The sequence below is a fragment of the Rhincodon typus genome, chromosome 4 (assembly GCF_021869965.1).
Source record: "Rhincodon typus isolate 14 chromosome 4, sRhiTyp1.1, whole genome shotgun sequence".
Classification (NCBI taxonomy): domain Eukaryota; kingdom Metazoa; phylum Chordata; class Chondrichthyes; order Orectolobiformes; family Rhincodontidae; genus Rhincodon; species Rhincodon typus.
In genome coordinates, this window is record NC_063335.1 from 21706705 (window position 1) to 21725077 (window position 18373).

Here is an 18373-nt window from a genome sequence, read left to right on the forward strand (position 1 = left end):
ATTGCAATTTCAAGGATATGAATCCTTCCAACAACCTTCTACTTGCAAGAGATTTCCACTTGCTAAATCGCTGATTACCTTTTCTAAGCACAGCAAACATCTGAGCAATGTTTCTATTCTGAGATCAAAACACTTACCCCTTTAAGAAAATGGAAAACCTATACATATGGTCATATAAATACAATGCATCATCTTGCAACACAAATGTCAAATAAGTAGTATGTTAACACTTCATCTAGTTATTTAAAAATGATAACACTAATGCAAGTAAGTGATTAGTATCCTTATAAAAACTAATATAAGTACATTTTATTCAATATTTTATCAGTAAGGTGGTTCAAGCATGGCCTATAAAAGAAATTAAGGACAGTATTAGACCCAAAGTGGCGACATATAAAGTTTCAAGAAAAAGTAGCAAGTCTGAGAAGTGGGAGCATTTTAGAATTAAACACAAGAGGACAAAACATTTGATCAAGGGGTATAACAGACAATAGTAAAATTGCGGGGAACATAAAAACTGATGTAAATGCTTCTATGAATATGTGAAGATAAAAATATTAGAAAAGACAAATGTAGGTCCTTACAGTCAGTAGCCAAAATATTATATAAAAACTGAGAGAACTGCGAATGCTGTAAATCAGAAACAAAAACCTCAGCAGGTCTGGCAGCATCTGTGAAGAGAAATCAGAGATAATGTTTCGGATCCAGTGACCCTTCCTCAGCCAAAGTATTGTAATGGGGAACAAATAATTGGCAGTAGAATTGCACACATACTTTGGTTCTGAATTCAGAAGAACTTCTCAGAAATGTTCGGGCACCTAAGATGTAACGTGAGGGCGAGATTGAAGAAAATCAGTCTTCATAAGAAAATAGTACTAGGGAAATTAATGGAGTTAAATGCTGACAAATCACTCGAGTCTATTAACCAATATCCCAGAGTACGAAAGGAAGTGGTCCTGGAAATGGATGCATTGGTGATCATCCTCCAAAATGCTAAGGAATCTGGTGTAAGTTTTATAGATTGGAGGGTGGCAAATATAACCCCACTGTTTAAGAAAGAATGGAGTTGTTAAAAAAAATAGATATGAACAGACCAGTTAGCCTAACATCAGTAGTAGGGCAAACGTGGGAGTCTCTTACAATGACATGAGATAACAAAACATTTTGAAAACATTAATTGGATTAGACAGAGCCACTAAGCATTTATAGCAGTCAAATCATGCTTAAATAATCTATTATAGTAGAATGAATAAAGGCGAATGAGTGGATATAGTATATTTGAATTTCAGAAGACTTTATTAGCCAGGTAAATCGGGACTTTGGATATTTTGATTAAATCTTTTCACATTTGTGATGAATGAAAACAAGGGGCTTGAATTCTAGTACATTTCAAGTCATGAAAGTGTCTGATCTAGACATCTACTCACAATCTCCTTATGACCTTTACCTAACAAAATCTATCAAATCTACTGTTAAAAATTCCAACTGAGCTAGGAACAATAATTTTGGGAGGAAGATGTTCATTTGTCCTCTATTCTTTCTAACTTAAATAGTTTGGTTTGCAAAACTGAACAGAGAAAGCGAACAGGGAGATAAAAGTGCACCAGGAAACCCAGCTTCTGTACATAAATAAAATTTGTGATGAACTCTTTTATTTGTATCCATTTATTGTGTAAAAGCCATTTTATTTGAAATATAGACTGGAAAACAAAAGCTAATATACAATTTTCAACACAATGTATGAATGATAAATGTTTCAAAACGATTACTGATCAGGTAAAGGGTATTTGTGAAGCTCCCTTTAGAAATCTGGTTGCTGCATGTAACTGTTATAAAGTTTTCAAAAGGTGAGTTACTGAGGACAAGTTTTAATCAGGTAGACGGAGACAGTTTGTCAAACAGAATTTTGAGCCCTAATTGTCCTGACGACATGTCTGCCTTAAAATTCAACCTTTTAAAATATAATTAACAGCTAAATCTGGAGGAACTTATCAGAAATACCAATGACGTAGTCCAGATTTTAAGGCAGAGAGCATTAGCTCCTTAAACAGTCTCACTTAACCTGTAAATATACAAGCCTGGAAATTTCTCAGAACTGTTCACTAGAGTTGTGGCAAAAATAACAGAATGGGACAGGAAATGTAAACTCAAAAATTGGCAAATATTGTCATTTAAGAATGCCAGAAACCTTTGATCGTAAAAAGTAAATCTTAATAAAACAAACATGTTAGATTTAAAACAGTATACAGTGATACCTAATGTAAAACAAACAAAATCTCACCAAACCTTGCATAATGTTTCTTTCAATTTCTGCTTCAGTGTATCATTTTCTTGCTGTAGCTCTCTAATAATCTGCCTTTTATGTGTAATTGTTTGATCATTCAATTCTTGTGCTGAACTCAATGAAGATGATTCAGTTTGCAAACGTTTAATGGTTTCTTCACGCTGAGCCACCTGTAAAAAGAGAAAAAATGTCAAACTCTCATCCTAAGTGTAATTTACACTTGATCATGAAGGGATAAAACTTATGTGAAAGACTGTAACTTGTAAAAATTGTTTGGCTCAGATTTCACAGTCAGCAGTAAAATGATGTCACTCAGGCTAATCTCAAAGGAAGTTTTCTCCAAATATCTAGTGGTGTCTGTGGCATAGATGTCCTCTGAAGTATTCTCAATTACAGCAACTAGAAGCTAAAAGTACTAATGATCCTTTACTGTTAAGTAACAGGGAGGAAAATAAATCATTGGGGCATTGTTATGTTTCAAGACTGTCTTTAATTTCGTGTAAAATGGAGGAATGAAGGGGCTCATGTAATATGTTCTGAATACAGGCAGCAAGCCTGGGTGGCTTGGGTGCTAGATATTAAAAATGACCAGGTTGTTTTACACGCCTAAAGATAATGAACAAACCATCTCTTGAATGGTGGACAGACTGCAAGTCTGCAAAATCTCAGCAAGGCGTTCGGAATGCCAGATTTTGTTAACAATTACACTTTTAATTGTCCATTTAATTTCAAGATAGAATGAAGGTGGAAGTTTAAAGGATAACTACTAGCATATCTACTTGGATACAATACCAACATGATTCACATTGCACTGGGGGTAGACTTTGAGGTAAAAAGTCTATTGGAAGCCACTGTGTCAAACTAGCTTTCAGGGTGTTTTCTTAAAATATGACTGAGCCTCAAAACAGATCAGTCTATCAGAATCTGAGAAAGTGAGAAAGAGAAAGAAGACGGTTAGACGCTCCAAGTCACAAGGGTTCATCATGCAGAAATGCAGATTGGTGGCCACACTTGGATTGCAGAGATGGAGTTTGACAGCATTTAACAAGACTGGAAGATTTTCTTAACCTTTGCTGGGGGAAGGAATCTTCAGGATAATTCTAAACAAAATCCATATAAGGGCTTGGTCTTATTCGTCCTGGAAAAAAAAGTCAAGGGAAGCAAGACCTCAGGAAATAAGAATCACTTTGAACTACTTCTAAAGAGAATAATGTGGCTCTTTAAGGAACAGAGTAAAGCACAACTAACTATTGAGAGAGATCTTTGGTAATTTTAAATGTTAAATAGGGATTTCTTTCTCTAGTTTTGACTATAAGTTTCCTACAAAAATAGTTACTTTGTTGCAGTAAACCTCTTCAAGTTTAAAATCTTTTTGTGTGACATTGGGCATTCAAATTCCTTCTAAAAGTTAGCAATATTACAGGTAACAACAACATAAGCTGTAGGACTGAGGGACAGTTCAACTTTCACAACTTAAAAACATAAAATATGTTGGGCTTTTCATAACATTATGGAGAAATTTGACTTTCCATAAATAAAATTAATTAATTTCTTCAAGAAAATGTGGCTGTTTAGCAGTAATTTTGAACACCATGGCATTAGGTCACAGGCATTGATCGTGGAAAAAGATACCATTGTTCAAAGGTTTGTGAAGCAAAATTAATAGTGTACAACAGCAAGTTGTTGTCAGTTCAACGGTTTGTTCTGGCAGCACCCATTTCTGAATTTCAGCACTGCCAGACAATCTGAGATCCAGAGGGTGTAATTTCCTCCTCTGAGAAATGGAAATCCAAATTGCAACTTGTTAATGACATGTGCAGCCCATGATTGATGTGGGGTGGACTTTTCCTTCACTGGTTGGTGTCTGACACTATTTTAGCACAGAGCGTCACTGACAGCAACTTTCGGATTTCAATATTTAATTGCTCTTGTGTGGACTTCAGAAGCTGCTGTCAATTTTGGAGAAGTAATAACAATGAATGCTGACACTTCCTACTACTACAAATTGTGGCAATATCAATGAATACTTAAATAAACCAAAGTGTGAAAAATATTACATTTTTCAAACTTTTCTTCTGGCGTATATATTCTTTCAGTTCTTACTGATTCAGATACAGTAAATACTTTTCAGTAAAAATGAGCAGACTTGTCATGAAAAAAGTGAAGCATAAATGAAGCGGGGGCAGGGGGAAGAAGTATTGCTTTTTGGTTTAGAATATCTGCATTGGTTCATACAAGTTGAGGCAGCAAGTACTTAGAAATTTTTGTCTAGTGTTTACTACTTAGTACAAGTATAGGCACACTAAATAATAAAGCTATAAAACAAAACATAGCATTTCAGAAGAACAAAGTTTATAAATTAAAATGGAGCAGATTCTACACAGAAGACTAATGTGATTGCTGTTACACTTGCAGCAACATTATCTTTGATCCATTATGAACATCACAATGAAGTCTTCAACAAAGCCAACCTACACAACATTGAATGCATTCTCTGACAACATCAACTGCCCTGAAAAATGTTTTATGGTCTGGTAAGAAAAACATAGTGCACCTCACCAATATTTCAAAGACTGGCAGTGGAAAAGACAGCTTTTCCTGTTTGCCAATGTCAACCAATTAGGTGGAGTAGACTGCTAAAGGAGACTGCTGGTGCTTAACAACCTCTCGGGCAACCTAGAAGTTTGAAAACACTGGATATGAGACTGATGAAGGAAAGTGCAGATAATGGACAAAATGATCTGCTTACACCAGAGACCAGGGTTCCTGTTCCCAACTGCTCAAGTACCTGCACAAGAATTGGCCTCTTCATTCTCTAACAATCCTGCCTATTCTCACATATAGAAGGCTCCCCATAATGCCTTATTTTCTTTATTCATTCACGGACGAGGGTGTTGCTGGCCAGGTAGTATTTATTGCCCAGAGGGTAGTCAAGAGTCCACTGCATTGCTGTGGGTCTGGAGTTACATGCAGCCAGACCAGGTAAGGACATTAGTGAAGCAGATGGGTTTTTCCTGACAATCGGCAATGGATTTATGATCATCATTAGTCTCTTAATTCTAGATTTTCATTGAATTCAAATTCAACCATCTGCCATGGGGCCATTCCAACTCGGGTTCCCGGTACATTATCTGGGTCTCTGGATTAACGGTCCAGCATAATACCACTAGGCCATTGCCACCCAATTGCCTCCTTCCTGCAAAGGATCTGCCATTTTTAGCTAGTGGGACAAAGATTATATATCCAAAATTTCAGATGATACAAACTTTGTTGGGACTATAAGCAATATGGATGGAACAGAGGCATTATGAAGGAATTTTGGATTTCTGGTAATGGACAAAACTGTGGCAAGTGTATTTCTTGGAAGCGAATGAGAAGTCATCCACTTGAATCTGAAAAGAATAAAACAGGGCACTCTGTAAATGGGAAAAACCTAGAAGCAATGGATGGTCAATAGACTCGGGAGTTCAGGTACACTGATCGCAAAACATGCTACAGAAAATAAGGGAAAAAGACAATAAAATGCTGTCCTCTTTCATCAAGAATTCATGAATACAAGAGGGTAGAAGTCATGCTTTAGTTAAACAAAACTCTAGCTAGATCGGATTTTGTGTGCTGTCAGCAGGGCTGGGTGCCACACCAGACGAAGGATATATCAGATTTGAAGGGAGTGCAGCATTGATCTACTGAAGTGATACTGAGATTGAAGGGTTAAATAAGGATAAATTACCCAAACTACAGGTTATATTCCATGGAATTTACAAGGTTAAGAAGTGACTTAATCCATGTTTTTATGATATTAAAATGAACAGATAGGGTGGACAAAGGGGAACTATTTCTCTTGGTTGGGGAGTTGAGAACTAAGTGGAGTAGTCAAAAAATTATTGCCAGGCCTTTCAAGAGTGAACTCAAGGAAAGACTTCTACATACAAAGAATTTGGCAATTGATGTTAGATCAGTTGTTCATTTTAAAATTGAGATGGAATGATTTTTGATAAGCAAAGGGTATTGGTCAAAGATGGATTTTTGGGCTGGATTAAAGGCAGGGGGCAGGAAAAACTTCATTGGGCTCCATGCCTGCCAGCAACCCATCCACTCTTGTCATACTTCAATTAATGTGGGATGGGAGGAGCCATGTGGGCCTTAATTGATGAATTACTGGCTATTTAAGGTTTTCACACTGCAGCCACATGTGTTATATTCACAGTAGGGTAGACATACATCCGTTGGGAAGCCCAGCAGCTGTGTATCGCTGCAGGCTAGTGCCAGGTAAAGGAGGGGAACCTCCTTTTTGGACTCATTTGCCTCATAGGAGGCAATGCCACACACCCCCATGCTTCCCCACTTACACACACCCCCAAAGTCTCCTCCCAGTGCTTTAAATCTCCATCTTTGCATCTCAAACCCAGCCTCTCATTCCCCTCACTGGGGTCTGCCGACTTGGTGCTGGCAAACCGGGACTTGGGCTTCTTACTGACAATTCGCTAAGATCTCCTCCCGAGACAGGGGCAGGTGCCCCCCATCTAACCACTAAATGTTACTTCTAGCATTGGGTGCCAGGCAGCCACTGGATGTGGGCAAGCTCCCATGGCATTTTAGGGGCTATTTTTAGGGTGGGGTGGGAATTATAACGTCCTATTAAATAAAGCCCATGTATTACAGTTAAGTCAAGGATCAACAATGATCACACTAAATGGAGGAACAGGCTCAAGGGTCTAAAGACCCTACTTCTATTCAATTCATTTTCTGAATGAGAGGATTCATGTATGGAATACAGCCTACATACATCTCAATGTGGTATGCCAAATGTAAAGCATTCTAGATGTAATCAAGAGGAATGACTGTAGTACTAGACTAGCATCCTAGAGGTTCAAAGTTCCAATACCATACTGAGTTATGAAACTGAGTTTAATTATACTGATGATGTGGTAACCACAAGAAAAAATGATCATAAAATGTGCTAGATTGTTGTAAATCTAATTGCTTTACTGATGTCCTTTCTGGAAGCTATTAGTCTAGCTTGTCAGACATGGTTGTAGAATAAAGGCAGAAAATGTTGTAAATATTCAGCAGGTCAGGCAGAAACTGTGGAGAAAGAAACACGTCTCTTTCTTTACAGATATACTACCAGGCCTACTGACTAGTTTGAGCATTTTTTCTTTATTTTGGATTTCTAGCATCTATAGTGTTTTCCCATCCTAGATGGAAATGGGTTGCCCATTGTACCAAAATGAAAAAAAATCCAAGTGACTTAAAGAGCCTAAGTTTAGATGGAAGGGAGTTGAACCACATCCTGCTGGACTCATGCAGGTTAGCACATACACATCTGAATGGCTTCATTCTGTGCAGTAGCCATTCCATTCCATGGAAAAAGCACTGAAAATTATCAATATTTTACAAGCTCACTGCTTCTGGAAGGAAAGATGGCAACTTGCAACCTCAATAAAACCAACAGACAATTTGTAGAGATTGTGGAAACTGCCAATGCTGGAGAATCTGAGATAACAAGGTGTAGAGCTGGATGAACACAGCAGGCCAAGCAGCATCAGAGGAGCAGGAAAGCTGACGTTTCGGGTCTAGACCCTTCTTCAGAAATGGGGGAGGGGAAGGAGATTCTGAAATAAATAGGGCGAGAGGGGGAGCGAATAGAAGATGGATAAAGGAGAAGATAGGTGGAGAGGAGACAGACAGGTCAAAGAGGCAGGGATGAAGCCAGTAAAGGTGAGTGTAGGTGGGGAGTTAGGGAGGGGATAGATGCTGCCAGACCTGCTGAGCTTTTCCAGCAACTTTGTTTTTGTAGGGAGGGGATAGGTCAGTCCAGGGAGGACAGACAAGTCAAGGAGGCGAGATGAGGCTGGTAGGTAGGAGATGGGGGTGGGGCTTGAGGTGGGAGGAGTGGATAGGTGAGAGGAAGGACAGGTTAGGGAGGCGGCGACAAGCTGGGCTGGTTTTGGGATGCGGTCAGGGGAGGGGAGATTTTGAAGCTTGTGGAGTCATATTTGTACACTTCTACACTTCGCTATAATTCAATACAAAACCTGAGCACTATTTCACGATCCCACAATGTTCTTTATCTTCACCTTAGTATCAGTGAAAATCTGTCGTATGCACAAATCAAAAAGAATCATCTTCACCTCTGCTTTACCTTACTTCTAACGCATACTCACACATGATACTCTTTACTTATGAAAGATGGAAAAACAATTGAGATTGTACAGGTATATTAACTATGTCGAGTTAATAAACAAAAAGTGAGGGAAAGTGAGAAGTAGAATGACAAAATAAATGTTATAATGATTATTAAGCTTAATTTTCTCAGATAGAAATGTCACTTTTTTAGGGAGCAGTTCTTTTACTTTTCATACTATTCATAGATTTTATACCTAGTGGCAGCCTTTCATTTTGTAAAACAATGATATATGCTGCTGTGGTGAACTGTGTATTCAGCAACATCTGGTGGGACTTAGCAGCCCTAACCTGGCACGGCAGTCTCTGCCATATTTGCTGCAAAGGAAGACAGTGGACTGAGAATGTAAAATGTTAAACATATATTACATGGCTTTTCAAAAGTTTTCAGACAAATTGTCCAATTTGAAAAAAAAAGGCTGAGAAATATTATCCAACAGAGCATAAGTAAATTTAAATAACTGTCTATTATTCTCTGTTAAATTGAAAACAAAATGATCTATCACCAAACTTACCTTCTGCTGCTGGACACCTGACATAGACAGAGCTGTCTACAAATGGGGGTGGATGAGAGATTAATAATCGCGACAACGCGACAAATCAAAGCCAACAGAAAAGGTAAATGGCACCATGAGTCAGGAGAAATTAATTGTGAGTCAGAGAGAGGAGTACAAAAATGAGAGTTATACCAAATTGGGAATTGAAATTTGAATTCACATTTTGGCTCATCTTTTTAGAGCATATTACTTTACAAGCAAGTGTACAGGCTAAGTTCAAATCAGCTGAAAGGTTTTCAGGTAATCTCAAAATACAAAGTGACCATTATGTCACATTGACAACAAGGATGAAATGTCCATGAATTTCAACATACACAGTGACTGACCTGTGGAATGGAAAGGCTCAGAACCTATTCTGGGGAATACCACAGGACTTAAGAAAACAAGACTCACAATAAATCTAAACTGCATGACTGATGAAATAAAATGATACTTTTTCAAACTAAAGCAATGCTGAAAATGCAGTTTGCCGCAGGCGTCTTTGTGCACTGTCCAATGAATGAGGTTGGAGTGAAGTTGTGGATCGATAATGTGTGGAATAGACACCTTGGTGGCCTGTGCAAAGAATGCAGTTTATTAGAAGGTGTTCCAATCCCATATAACCATGAGATCAAAAGGTACCTGGGAAGAAAAAACCCAAATTGTAGGTATACAAGGGGAGAGCAGCATTCCGAGTTCAAACTTTGGATGCATGCCTCAAAAATCATTCAATGCTCATGTTTCCAATTAATGTATTCAATAAAGTGAATCACATTGATTTTATTTGAATTACCAGCATACGTCATTTTTCACATTTCAAAATGACAACCACAGACATCAAACTCTGATGGTTCACATTTTATACTCAGCATATAAATCGACAGCCAATTTTGGAAGTGTTTTTTGAAGCTTCAGAGGTCAGTTTATATGATCTAAGTAGTTACACTAAGTAGCAAAGTGCTGAATATATCCATTTTAAAACAATAATATCCTCAGAATCAAGCAACAGTATTTTCATAAGGCAGTTATAAATCTTGGAATGAAAAACAATATTCTTGTTTTACCTGAACAGCCATTTCCTTTTCTGCAATCATGGCATTTTGAAGATCCTTTTCTAGAGAATGAATCATCTGCTGTTGCTTTTCAACTACGTTAACTGAAGCTATGTATTTCTGATGTTGTTGCTCCATCTGCTTCTCTTGATGCTCAATCTAAAATAAATTTTGTAAAATTACTTAATTACAATTGTTGTGTTGCACAATCATACTGGCTCAGGAACATATACCAGAAAGATCTAATGTGGTATGGATCAGTGAAACTAATTAATGATCTAGTAAAATTGGCTGAAGTGGATAGTAAACACCTGTGTGGCTTAGCCAGCTAAATAGCCAGTTTCTGTGTTACATATTCAATGTAATTTTATGTTGCTTTGTGGTGCTGAGTAATTAAAACAAAACATGACTGGAAAAAAAAAGTGTTCAATTATTTACTGGCAATGCAAAGGTAGCCAGGAAAATAAGCTGTGGGACAGATACCAGATGTCTGCAAAGAGATGCATTTCTATTAAATGAGTGGCAAAAATTTGGCAGATAGAATTTACTGTGGGAAGATATGATATTGTCCACTTTGGCAGGAAGAACAAAAAAAAGCAAAATGTTATGTAAATGTAAAGAACTGCATATACTGTAGAGGGATTTTAGTGATTTTGTATATGAATCCCAAACAGTAAGCATGAAGGTACAGCAAGTAATTAGGAAGGCAAGGAAGATGCAATATTAAAGGAAGGAAAGTTTTCTCAGGCATGGAGGTTGTTGACTTGCTCACCGAGCTGGCTTGTTTTTGTTCAGACGTTTCATCACCATGCTAGATAACATCATCAGTGAGGCCTCCAATGAAGCAATGCTGTTCTACTCCGCTTGGAATTTGCACTGTCTGGTCCGTTATGGTGAGTAGCTTCATTTCTCGATTTGTTCTGTACAGATTTGTATATGGGGTTCAATTCTATATGTTTGTTGATTGCCTTATGGATTGAGAACTATGCCTCTAGGAAATCCTGTGCGTGTCTATGTTTGGGAATGGGGTCTTTAATCCTTGAAAGTGTTTGTGGGCTTGCATGCTACCATGATTCCTAGTGGTTTAGGAGTCTTGTTGTCAGTTCCGATATGTTCCTGATGTAGGGCAGTGTGGCCAGTGTGTTAGGATGTACTGTGTCCTTTTGTTGTTGTCTGTCAAGTAGACACCTGTGGATGAACTTGCGGGGATATCCGTTCATAGTGAAGGTTTTGGAAAGATGCTCTTCCTCTTACCTGTGTGGTTCTGAAGTGTTGCAGTGAGTGGTGACCCGTTTAAATAGTGTACTAATACAGCTGTCCTATTACATTGGACAGACAGGAATGAAACTAGCCATCAGAATAAATGAACATCAGGTTGCAGCAAAACAACATGACAAACTTTCCTTAATAACAGTACACTCGGACAATGAAGGCTATCAGCTTAACTGGGATAACGTAACTATTGTAGCCCAAGCCAAACATAGACACACACGGGAGTTTCTACAGGCATGGTTCTCAACCCATAAGGCAATCAACAAGCAAATACAGTATAAATTCCAAGCAGTGTAGAACAACATCACTTCACCGGAGGCTCCACTGATGTTCCCAAGCCAGCTCGGCGAACAAGTCAACAACCTCACCCACAACCTGAGCTACAAATCTTAGCTAAAAAACTTTGCTCAGGCATTTTTAAGAACCTCACTAGTGTACTATGTAGAGTTATGTAGAAGTGAATTAAAAATAAGCAGTGTCCCACTTGAAATTGAGATGAGTTGCCACCTTGCTTGTTGTCGACTTACCAGCTTTGTGTTCTCCATGATATAATACAAAGTAGGAGTTATTGGGCACGGTGTCTATCAATGAGCCAACTGAGGCACCTTAAATGGCATTGATGGCCAATAAGGGCTTAATCCCACTGTTATGTAAAATACTTGCATTGAGGGGAGACCCAGATTATGTGCAATTCCAACCCCTGTCACTAACCTACCCTCGTTCAGTCCATTCCCACAAACCCTCATGATGACCTGTCGATCCTCAGCGATACCTCAAAGCTAGTAACCACCTTGTAGCTGGCTCCTCAAAGTCCAGAATTGAATGCAATCTCAGGAGTTGTCGACCAGTGACCTCCTCAATTCAATTAAAGCTTCTCAAAGTGTTAAATGGTTACAGAAACATAGGTTCCCACAGCACTCCCCCACCCAGTATTTTGCTGGGGGGATGAAGACTACAACACCCCGTAAAATGCAGCCCTATAAATTGAAGAACCATCTTGCTGCTGCACACGTAAATAATTTTTTAATCTCTAATCAGCACGACACTATACTGTGTTATACTTTAGCTCTTTTTATATTTATAAACTTCTTTGGTTTTTCTTGATTCAGTTTGCCAATATTTTTTAACTCTCACACTTTGTTTTGCTAACTTACATTTTAATTTCACCTGACAAGGCTGTAGGCCTCTTGCATTATTGGGCTGTTGACATGCTGAGGGGAAGGCAAAAGCATGTCAACTGAACCAAATTCTTTCATTAAAAACAGTCTGTGGTTGAAGAAATTTGTAGTTCTTGGATCACCGAAGACTTCCAGCATTTGAACAACCCTGGTGCGCCCTGCTACCAGTGAATCAGAGCCAGTGTAAGCTCGCTCAGAAATTAAGAGGGTTGCCACAGCTTGGGAAGTTAAAAGCATGGGAAAAGGCTGCTACTTCAAATTTTACAAAAAGTATCAGAATGAGGACATAATTTTATTGGAGGAGCATTTTAATTTTGTTCAATTTGCAAACTGAAATATTTAACACAGCTGAACATAATTTCCATTCCTTTTCTGCTATGCAATTTTTCCTTATTCCCAGAGGGAAAGAGGGCCATGAGGAGACAATCTTCCTAAAAGTATAAGATCAGTGATCTCCCAAAACAGTGGACTTGAAAAGTTCATTGATTAACAAAATGCATTAACAAATTGCTTATTATTTTTGATCCCTGAGGAACTAACTTCAAAATATTAGAACTTTAATAATGTTTAGTTTGCCCAATCTTACCTAAAAATTTGTGTGGACGCACTTTATTTTGAAGGCCAACATCTTCATTCCTTTTCAAATTCTTTATCAGGAAGAATAGAAGGTGATTTTAGACATACATCTAAAATGGCCATGTTACTTGCCTGGAGCTAGCATCAAGAGCTCTAAACCATTTTTGGGGTTGAAGGCTTGCCTGTAAACAGTGAAGTCTATCCTGTAGCTTACTGGTTGAAGATATATGGTAAAATAAATAAATTGTATGTAAGGACTGCCTTGAAAAATGAAGGAGTGAAAAGGCAAGAGGCAGGAGGTTTAGAGAGAAGTAAGGAAATTATTTTTCAACCAGACGATGGTAGGAATCTTGGACTTGCTGCCTGTAAGGGTGATAGAGGCAGAAACCCTTATAATATTAAAGAAGTACTCGTACTTATAATGCCAAGGTATATAAGACTATGGGCCAAGTGCTGGAAAAGTGGGATTAGAGTACTTAGATGCTTGTTATTTCCTGGCATAAACTCGATGCCCCACACAAGAGAGAATCTCCATAGAACACTTGCAGCAGCCAACAGACCAGAAGGGAGGAGGATCCCTGATATGCAATTCGGGAAAGGACATTGAAGTAGTTACCCAGGAGACCATACCTCAGCCCTCTATCACCTTAACAGGCAACTAACACTGTAGCCACTATATCCTCAAGCCATGTTAGAATAAGCCTCGTCAGATTTAGCCAAGCAGAACCTAGAGGAATATGATCATCCCAACAACAACAGCAGTGCACAATCTTTCTTTATAGGCACTTCCCTGAAGAAAAGGATTGGCCACTGTTCATCTCTACTCCTATGAAGTAAGCATCACCAGTACAGGCTATCCCAGGGCAGTGTAATTGCTGTGAATAACATTAGCATTGAAGCCTGGCCACAAGAGTCTTGGTGGGGAAGAGTTTGAGAAACAAGTTAACAATAGATTGAAATGTAAATATTTTAATGATGAAAAAATATAAACTTGTTAAGATGGGAAAGGGTAAACTTTCAGGAACAGAATCAATGCTTTTGGGAAGCTAATGCATAAAGCAGCAGCTATCAGGCAGCTAGTTAATGACATCACTGGAAGTGACTTCAGCTTTTGGGACTTACTCATTGTGGACAAAGACATACTCAATGGGAGTCATGCCGAGATTGCATAATTGCATAAACCAAACCGTCCTCCAGGCCCATCTTATGACACAGCTAGAAGACACAGAAATACAGAGTACAAAATGAGGAAAGTTATGCTGAACACAGAGTTTATGGTAGTTGTCTGTTCCCTAAGATGGGAAATTTCAAGACTAGGGGGCACATTTTTAAGGTGAGAGGAGAGAGCTTTAAAAAAGGCATAAGAGGCACATTTTTTACATAGAGGGTGGTTCATATGTGGAATGAACTTCCTGAGAAAGTGGTAGATGTGGGTACAATTACAACATTTAAAAGACATTTGGATGGACACCTGAATAGGAAAGGTTTGGAGGGTATGGGCCAAGAGCAGGCAGGTGGGACTAGTTTGGGATTATGTTCAGCATGGACTGGTTGCACCAAAAGGTTTGTTTGTGTGCTGTATGACTCTATGACTCTATTTCATTTTTAGAAAAGATGGTATTATTTCCTTTCTATATTATCTAAACATTCTTTTAAGTTCTTTTCTCGTTTTCTTCTTTTCTATCATGAGATATGCCATCACTGGCAAGGCCAGCATTTGTTGCACATTCCTAACTGCTCTTTGAACTCAGGGACTTGCTATCTTATTTCAGATTGCAGCTAAGAGTCAATTGCAATATTCTGAATCTGGAGTCACATGTGGGACAGACTGGGTAGGGTTGGCAGATGTCCTTTACCAAAGGGCATTAATGATCCGAGACAACAAGGTGCAGGGCTGGATGAACACAGCAGGCCAAGCAGCATCATTGGAGCAGAGAGGCTGACGTTTCGGGCCTAGACCCTTCATCAGAAAAGGGGGAGGGGAACGGGGTTCTGAAATAAATAGGGAGAGAGGGGGAGGCGAATAGAAGATGGATAGAGGAGAGGATAGGTGGAGAGGAAACAAACAGGTCGAAGAGGCGGGAATGGAGCCAGTAAAGGTGAGTGTAGGTGGGGAGTTAGGAAGGGGATAGGTCATTCCAGGGAGGACGGACCGGTCAAGGGGGCGGGATGAGGTTGGTCGGTAGGATATGGAGGTGCGGCTTGAGGTGGGAGGAGGGGATAGGTGGGAGGAAGAACAGGTTCGGGAGGCAGGGACGAGCTGGACTGGTTTTGGGATGCGGTAGCGGGAGGGGAGATTTTGAAACTTGTGAAATCCACATTGATACCATTGGGCTGCAGGGTTCCCAAGCGGAATATGAGTTGCTGTTCCTGCAACCTTCGGGTGGCATCGTTGTGGCACTGCAGGAGGCCCAGGATGGACATGTCGTCTGAGGAATGGGAGGGGGAGTTGAAATGGTTCGCCACTGGGAGGTGCAGTTGTTTATTGCGAACCAAGCGTAGGTGTTCTGCAAAGCGGTCCCGAGCCTCCGCTTGGTTTCCCCGATGTAGAGGAGGCCACACCGGGTACAGCGGATGCAGTATACTACATTGGCAGATGTGCAGGTGAACATCTGCTTGATGTGGAAAGTCTTCTTGGGGCCTGGGATGGGGGTGAGGGAGGAGGTATGGGGGCAGGTGTAGCACTTCCTGTGGTTGCAGGGAAAAGTGCCGGGTGTGGTGGAGCTGGAGGGGAGTGTGGAGCGGACAAGGGAGTCATGGAGAGAGTGGTCCCTCCGGAAAGCAGATAAGGGTGGGGAGGGAAAGATGTCTTTGGTGATGGGGTCGGATTGCAGATGGCGGAAGTGTCGGAGGATGATGCGTTGGATCCGGAGGTTGGTGGGGTGGTACGTGAGGACGAGGGGGATACTTTTTTGGTTCTTATTGCGTGGACGGGGTGTGAGGGATGAGGTGCGGGAGATGTGGGAGACACGGTTGAGGGCGTTCTTGACCACCGAGGGGGGGAAGTTACGGTGCTTGAAAAACGAGGACAACTGAGATGTACAGCTGGGTTTTTATGACAACAATGACAGTTTGATGGTCACCATTACAGGTAACTACATTTCAATTCCATATTTGTTCATTGTTATGAATAAAAGTACACCAGTTCCCATGCTGGGAGTTGACGTAGTATCCCGAGAGCATTAACTTAGGCATCATTCAGTGCTAATAGCACAACACCACCATCCCATTCTTTTACTTTAGTAGTACTATTTTTACCATGGCTACAGTTCTCACATTCGTCCTGACTATTTTTTAACAATGCTCGCTCTAGTTTTATCATATTTCTGACATTGAATTTTTCATTTCTCTATTTAGTCATATTTCATCATTCTTTGATAAATTCCCCTTTCCCTTTCATATTTAGTCCACCACAAATTTGAAAATTCTCCATCCCTCATCTGGATTTCTGCTCCTTAACTCCTATGTGCAATTTATTGAAATCTGACTTCTGTTTTTCAAATCCAGAATCCTTGTGAAAATTTTGGTGAAAATAATTGTTCCATCGCATCACAGGAAGCACTTTACAGTTTAACAGAATGACAAATCAAAAGGTGATAGCTTGGAGTTAATGCCAAAAAGTATTGAATTGCCACAACGGTTTACTCCATTGATATCTGGAAAGGGTACTCAAAAGGATTACCAGGATGTTGCCTGATATGGGGGAATTTAGCTATGAAGAAAGGCTGGAAAGACTGGGTTTGTTTTCACTGGAACACAGTTGAGGGGCGAACTAACAGAAGTTTAAAAGATTGTGAATGGCAATGGATAGAGTGGAAAGTTATGGGGCTTTTTCCCCCAGGGTGGAGGGTCGATTTCTAGGAGACACAGGTTCAAGGTGCAAGGGGGGGAAGTTTAAAAGAGATGTGCGAGGCAAGTTTTTCACACAAAGGGTGGTGAGTGCCTGGAACACACTGCCAGAGGAGGTGGTGGAAGCAGACACAATAGCAGCATTCAAGAAGCACCTGGATGAATACATGAATAGGAAGGGAATAGAGGGATACGGATCATATAAGCGAAGACAGTTTTAGTACGAACAAAAACAAAGTTGCAGGAAAAGCTCAGCAGGTCTGGCAGCATCTGTGAAGGAGAAAACAGAGTTAACGTTTCGGGACCGGTGACCCTTTCTCAGAACTGAGGAAGAACTTTTCCAGCAACTTTGTTTTTGTTCTTTTGGTTTTTATACAGTTTAAGTATGGAAGGGCAAAATGTGACAGCGCACGCTTGGAGGGCTAAAGGGCCTGTTCCTGTGCTGTATTGTTCTTTGTTCTTATCTAGAATAAATGTAGGATTCTGGTTGAGGGAAAATATTGAAGTATAAATTGACACTACACAAAACCTCAAGCTGACATTTGTTTGGGATGGCTACAAAATTTCAAATTTATAAAATATAAGACACTTCTATTTTAATGAAAGTCTACTAGATATTATATATGTACCTTAAGAATAAAATCATTTTAGTGATTTTTTTTGCATGAAATGTTGCATTGGCATCAAACAAAACTTTAAAAACTTGCCTGTTCCTCTAATATTTTAGATTTTTCATCTTGAGTAAGTTGCTTCATTCTTAGTTTATGGATTATGTCTTCCTTACAAAAGACCTGTAGGTCAAGATAAAAATTATTTTCAGAATCTGAGCAGTACAGAAGCAAGCAATTTGGTCCACGGAGTTCATGCTGGCTCTTTGAAAAGCAATCCAATCAGGCCCATTCCCGCACTCTATTCCCACAGCGCTGCAAGTTTATTTCCACAGTACATGTTCAATTTCTTTCTGCAAATATTGATCATTTCTATTTCCAAAACACTCAAAGGCAGTGACTTTAAATTCATTACCATGTAATACTACATGAAGAAGTTCTTCTACACACCTTTGCTGAAAATTTCAAATCTCTGTCTCTTGGTCCTTGAACTATCAGACAATGGGAACCTTTCCATATTTTCTAAATCTGTTATAATCTTGCATATTTCAATCAGATCTCCTTTACTCCAAGGAGAACAACCCTAACGTCTCCAACCTATCTGCGTAGCTAACTTCATTCATCCTTAAATTATTGTACATCTTTTAAAAGCTTTTGCATCATTCTTTAAGTTTAATGAGCTGAAATGAACACAATTCTTATAGCTTCAGCCTTTACATAGGTTCAGCATAACTTTCCTCATTTTGTACTCTGTATTTCTGTGTCTTCTAGCTGTGTCATAAGATGGGCCTGGAGGACGGTTTGGTTTATGCAATTATGCAATCTCGGCATG

General features: G+C 39.5%; 1 protein-coding gene across 1 annotated transcript in view; it reads right to left on the reverse strand.

Moving 5' to 3' along the window:
* Positions 1 to 18373, reverse strand: part of LOC109938338 (polyamine-modulated factor 1-binding protein 1-like) — a 414237-nt gene that overhangs the window by 226683 nt on the left and 169181 nt on the right. The window contains exons 7-8 of the mRNA XM_048595662.1: positions 17641 to 17724; positions 2287 to 2454 (exon numbers count right to left, since the gene is read on the reverse strand). Of these exons, the coding sequence (XP_048451619.1) occupies positions 2287 to 2454; positions 17641 to 17724 (252 nt within the window). The remainder of the gene's footprint in view (positions 1 to 2286; positions 2455 to 17640; positions 17725 to 18373) is intronic.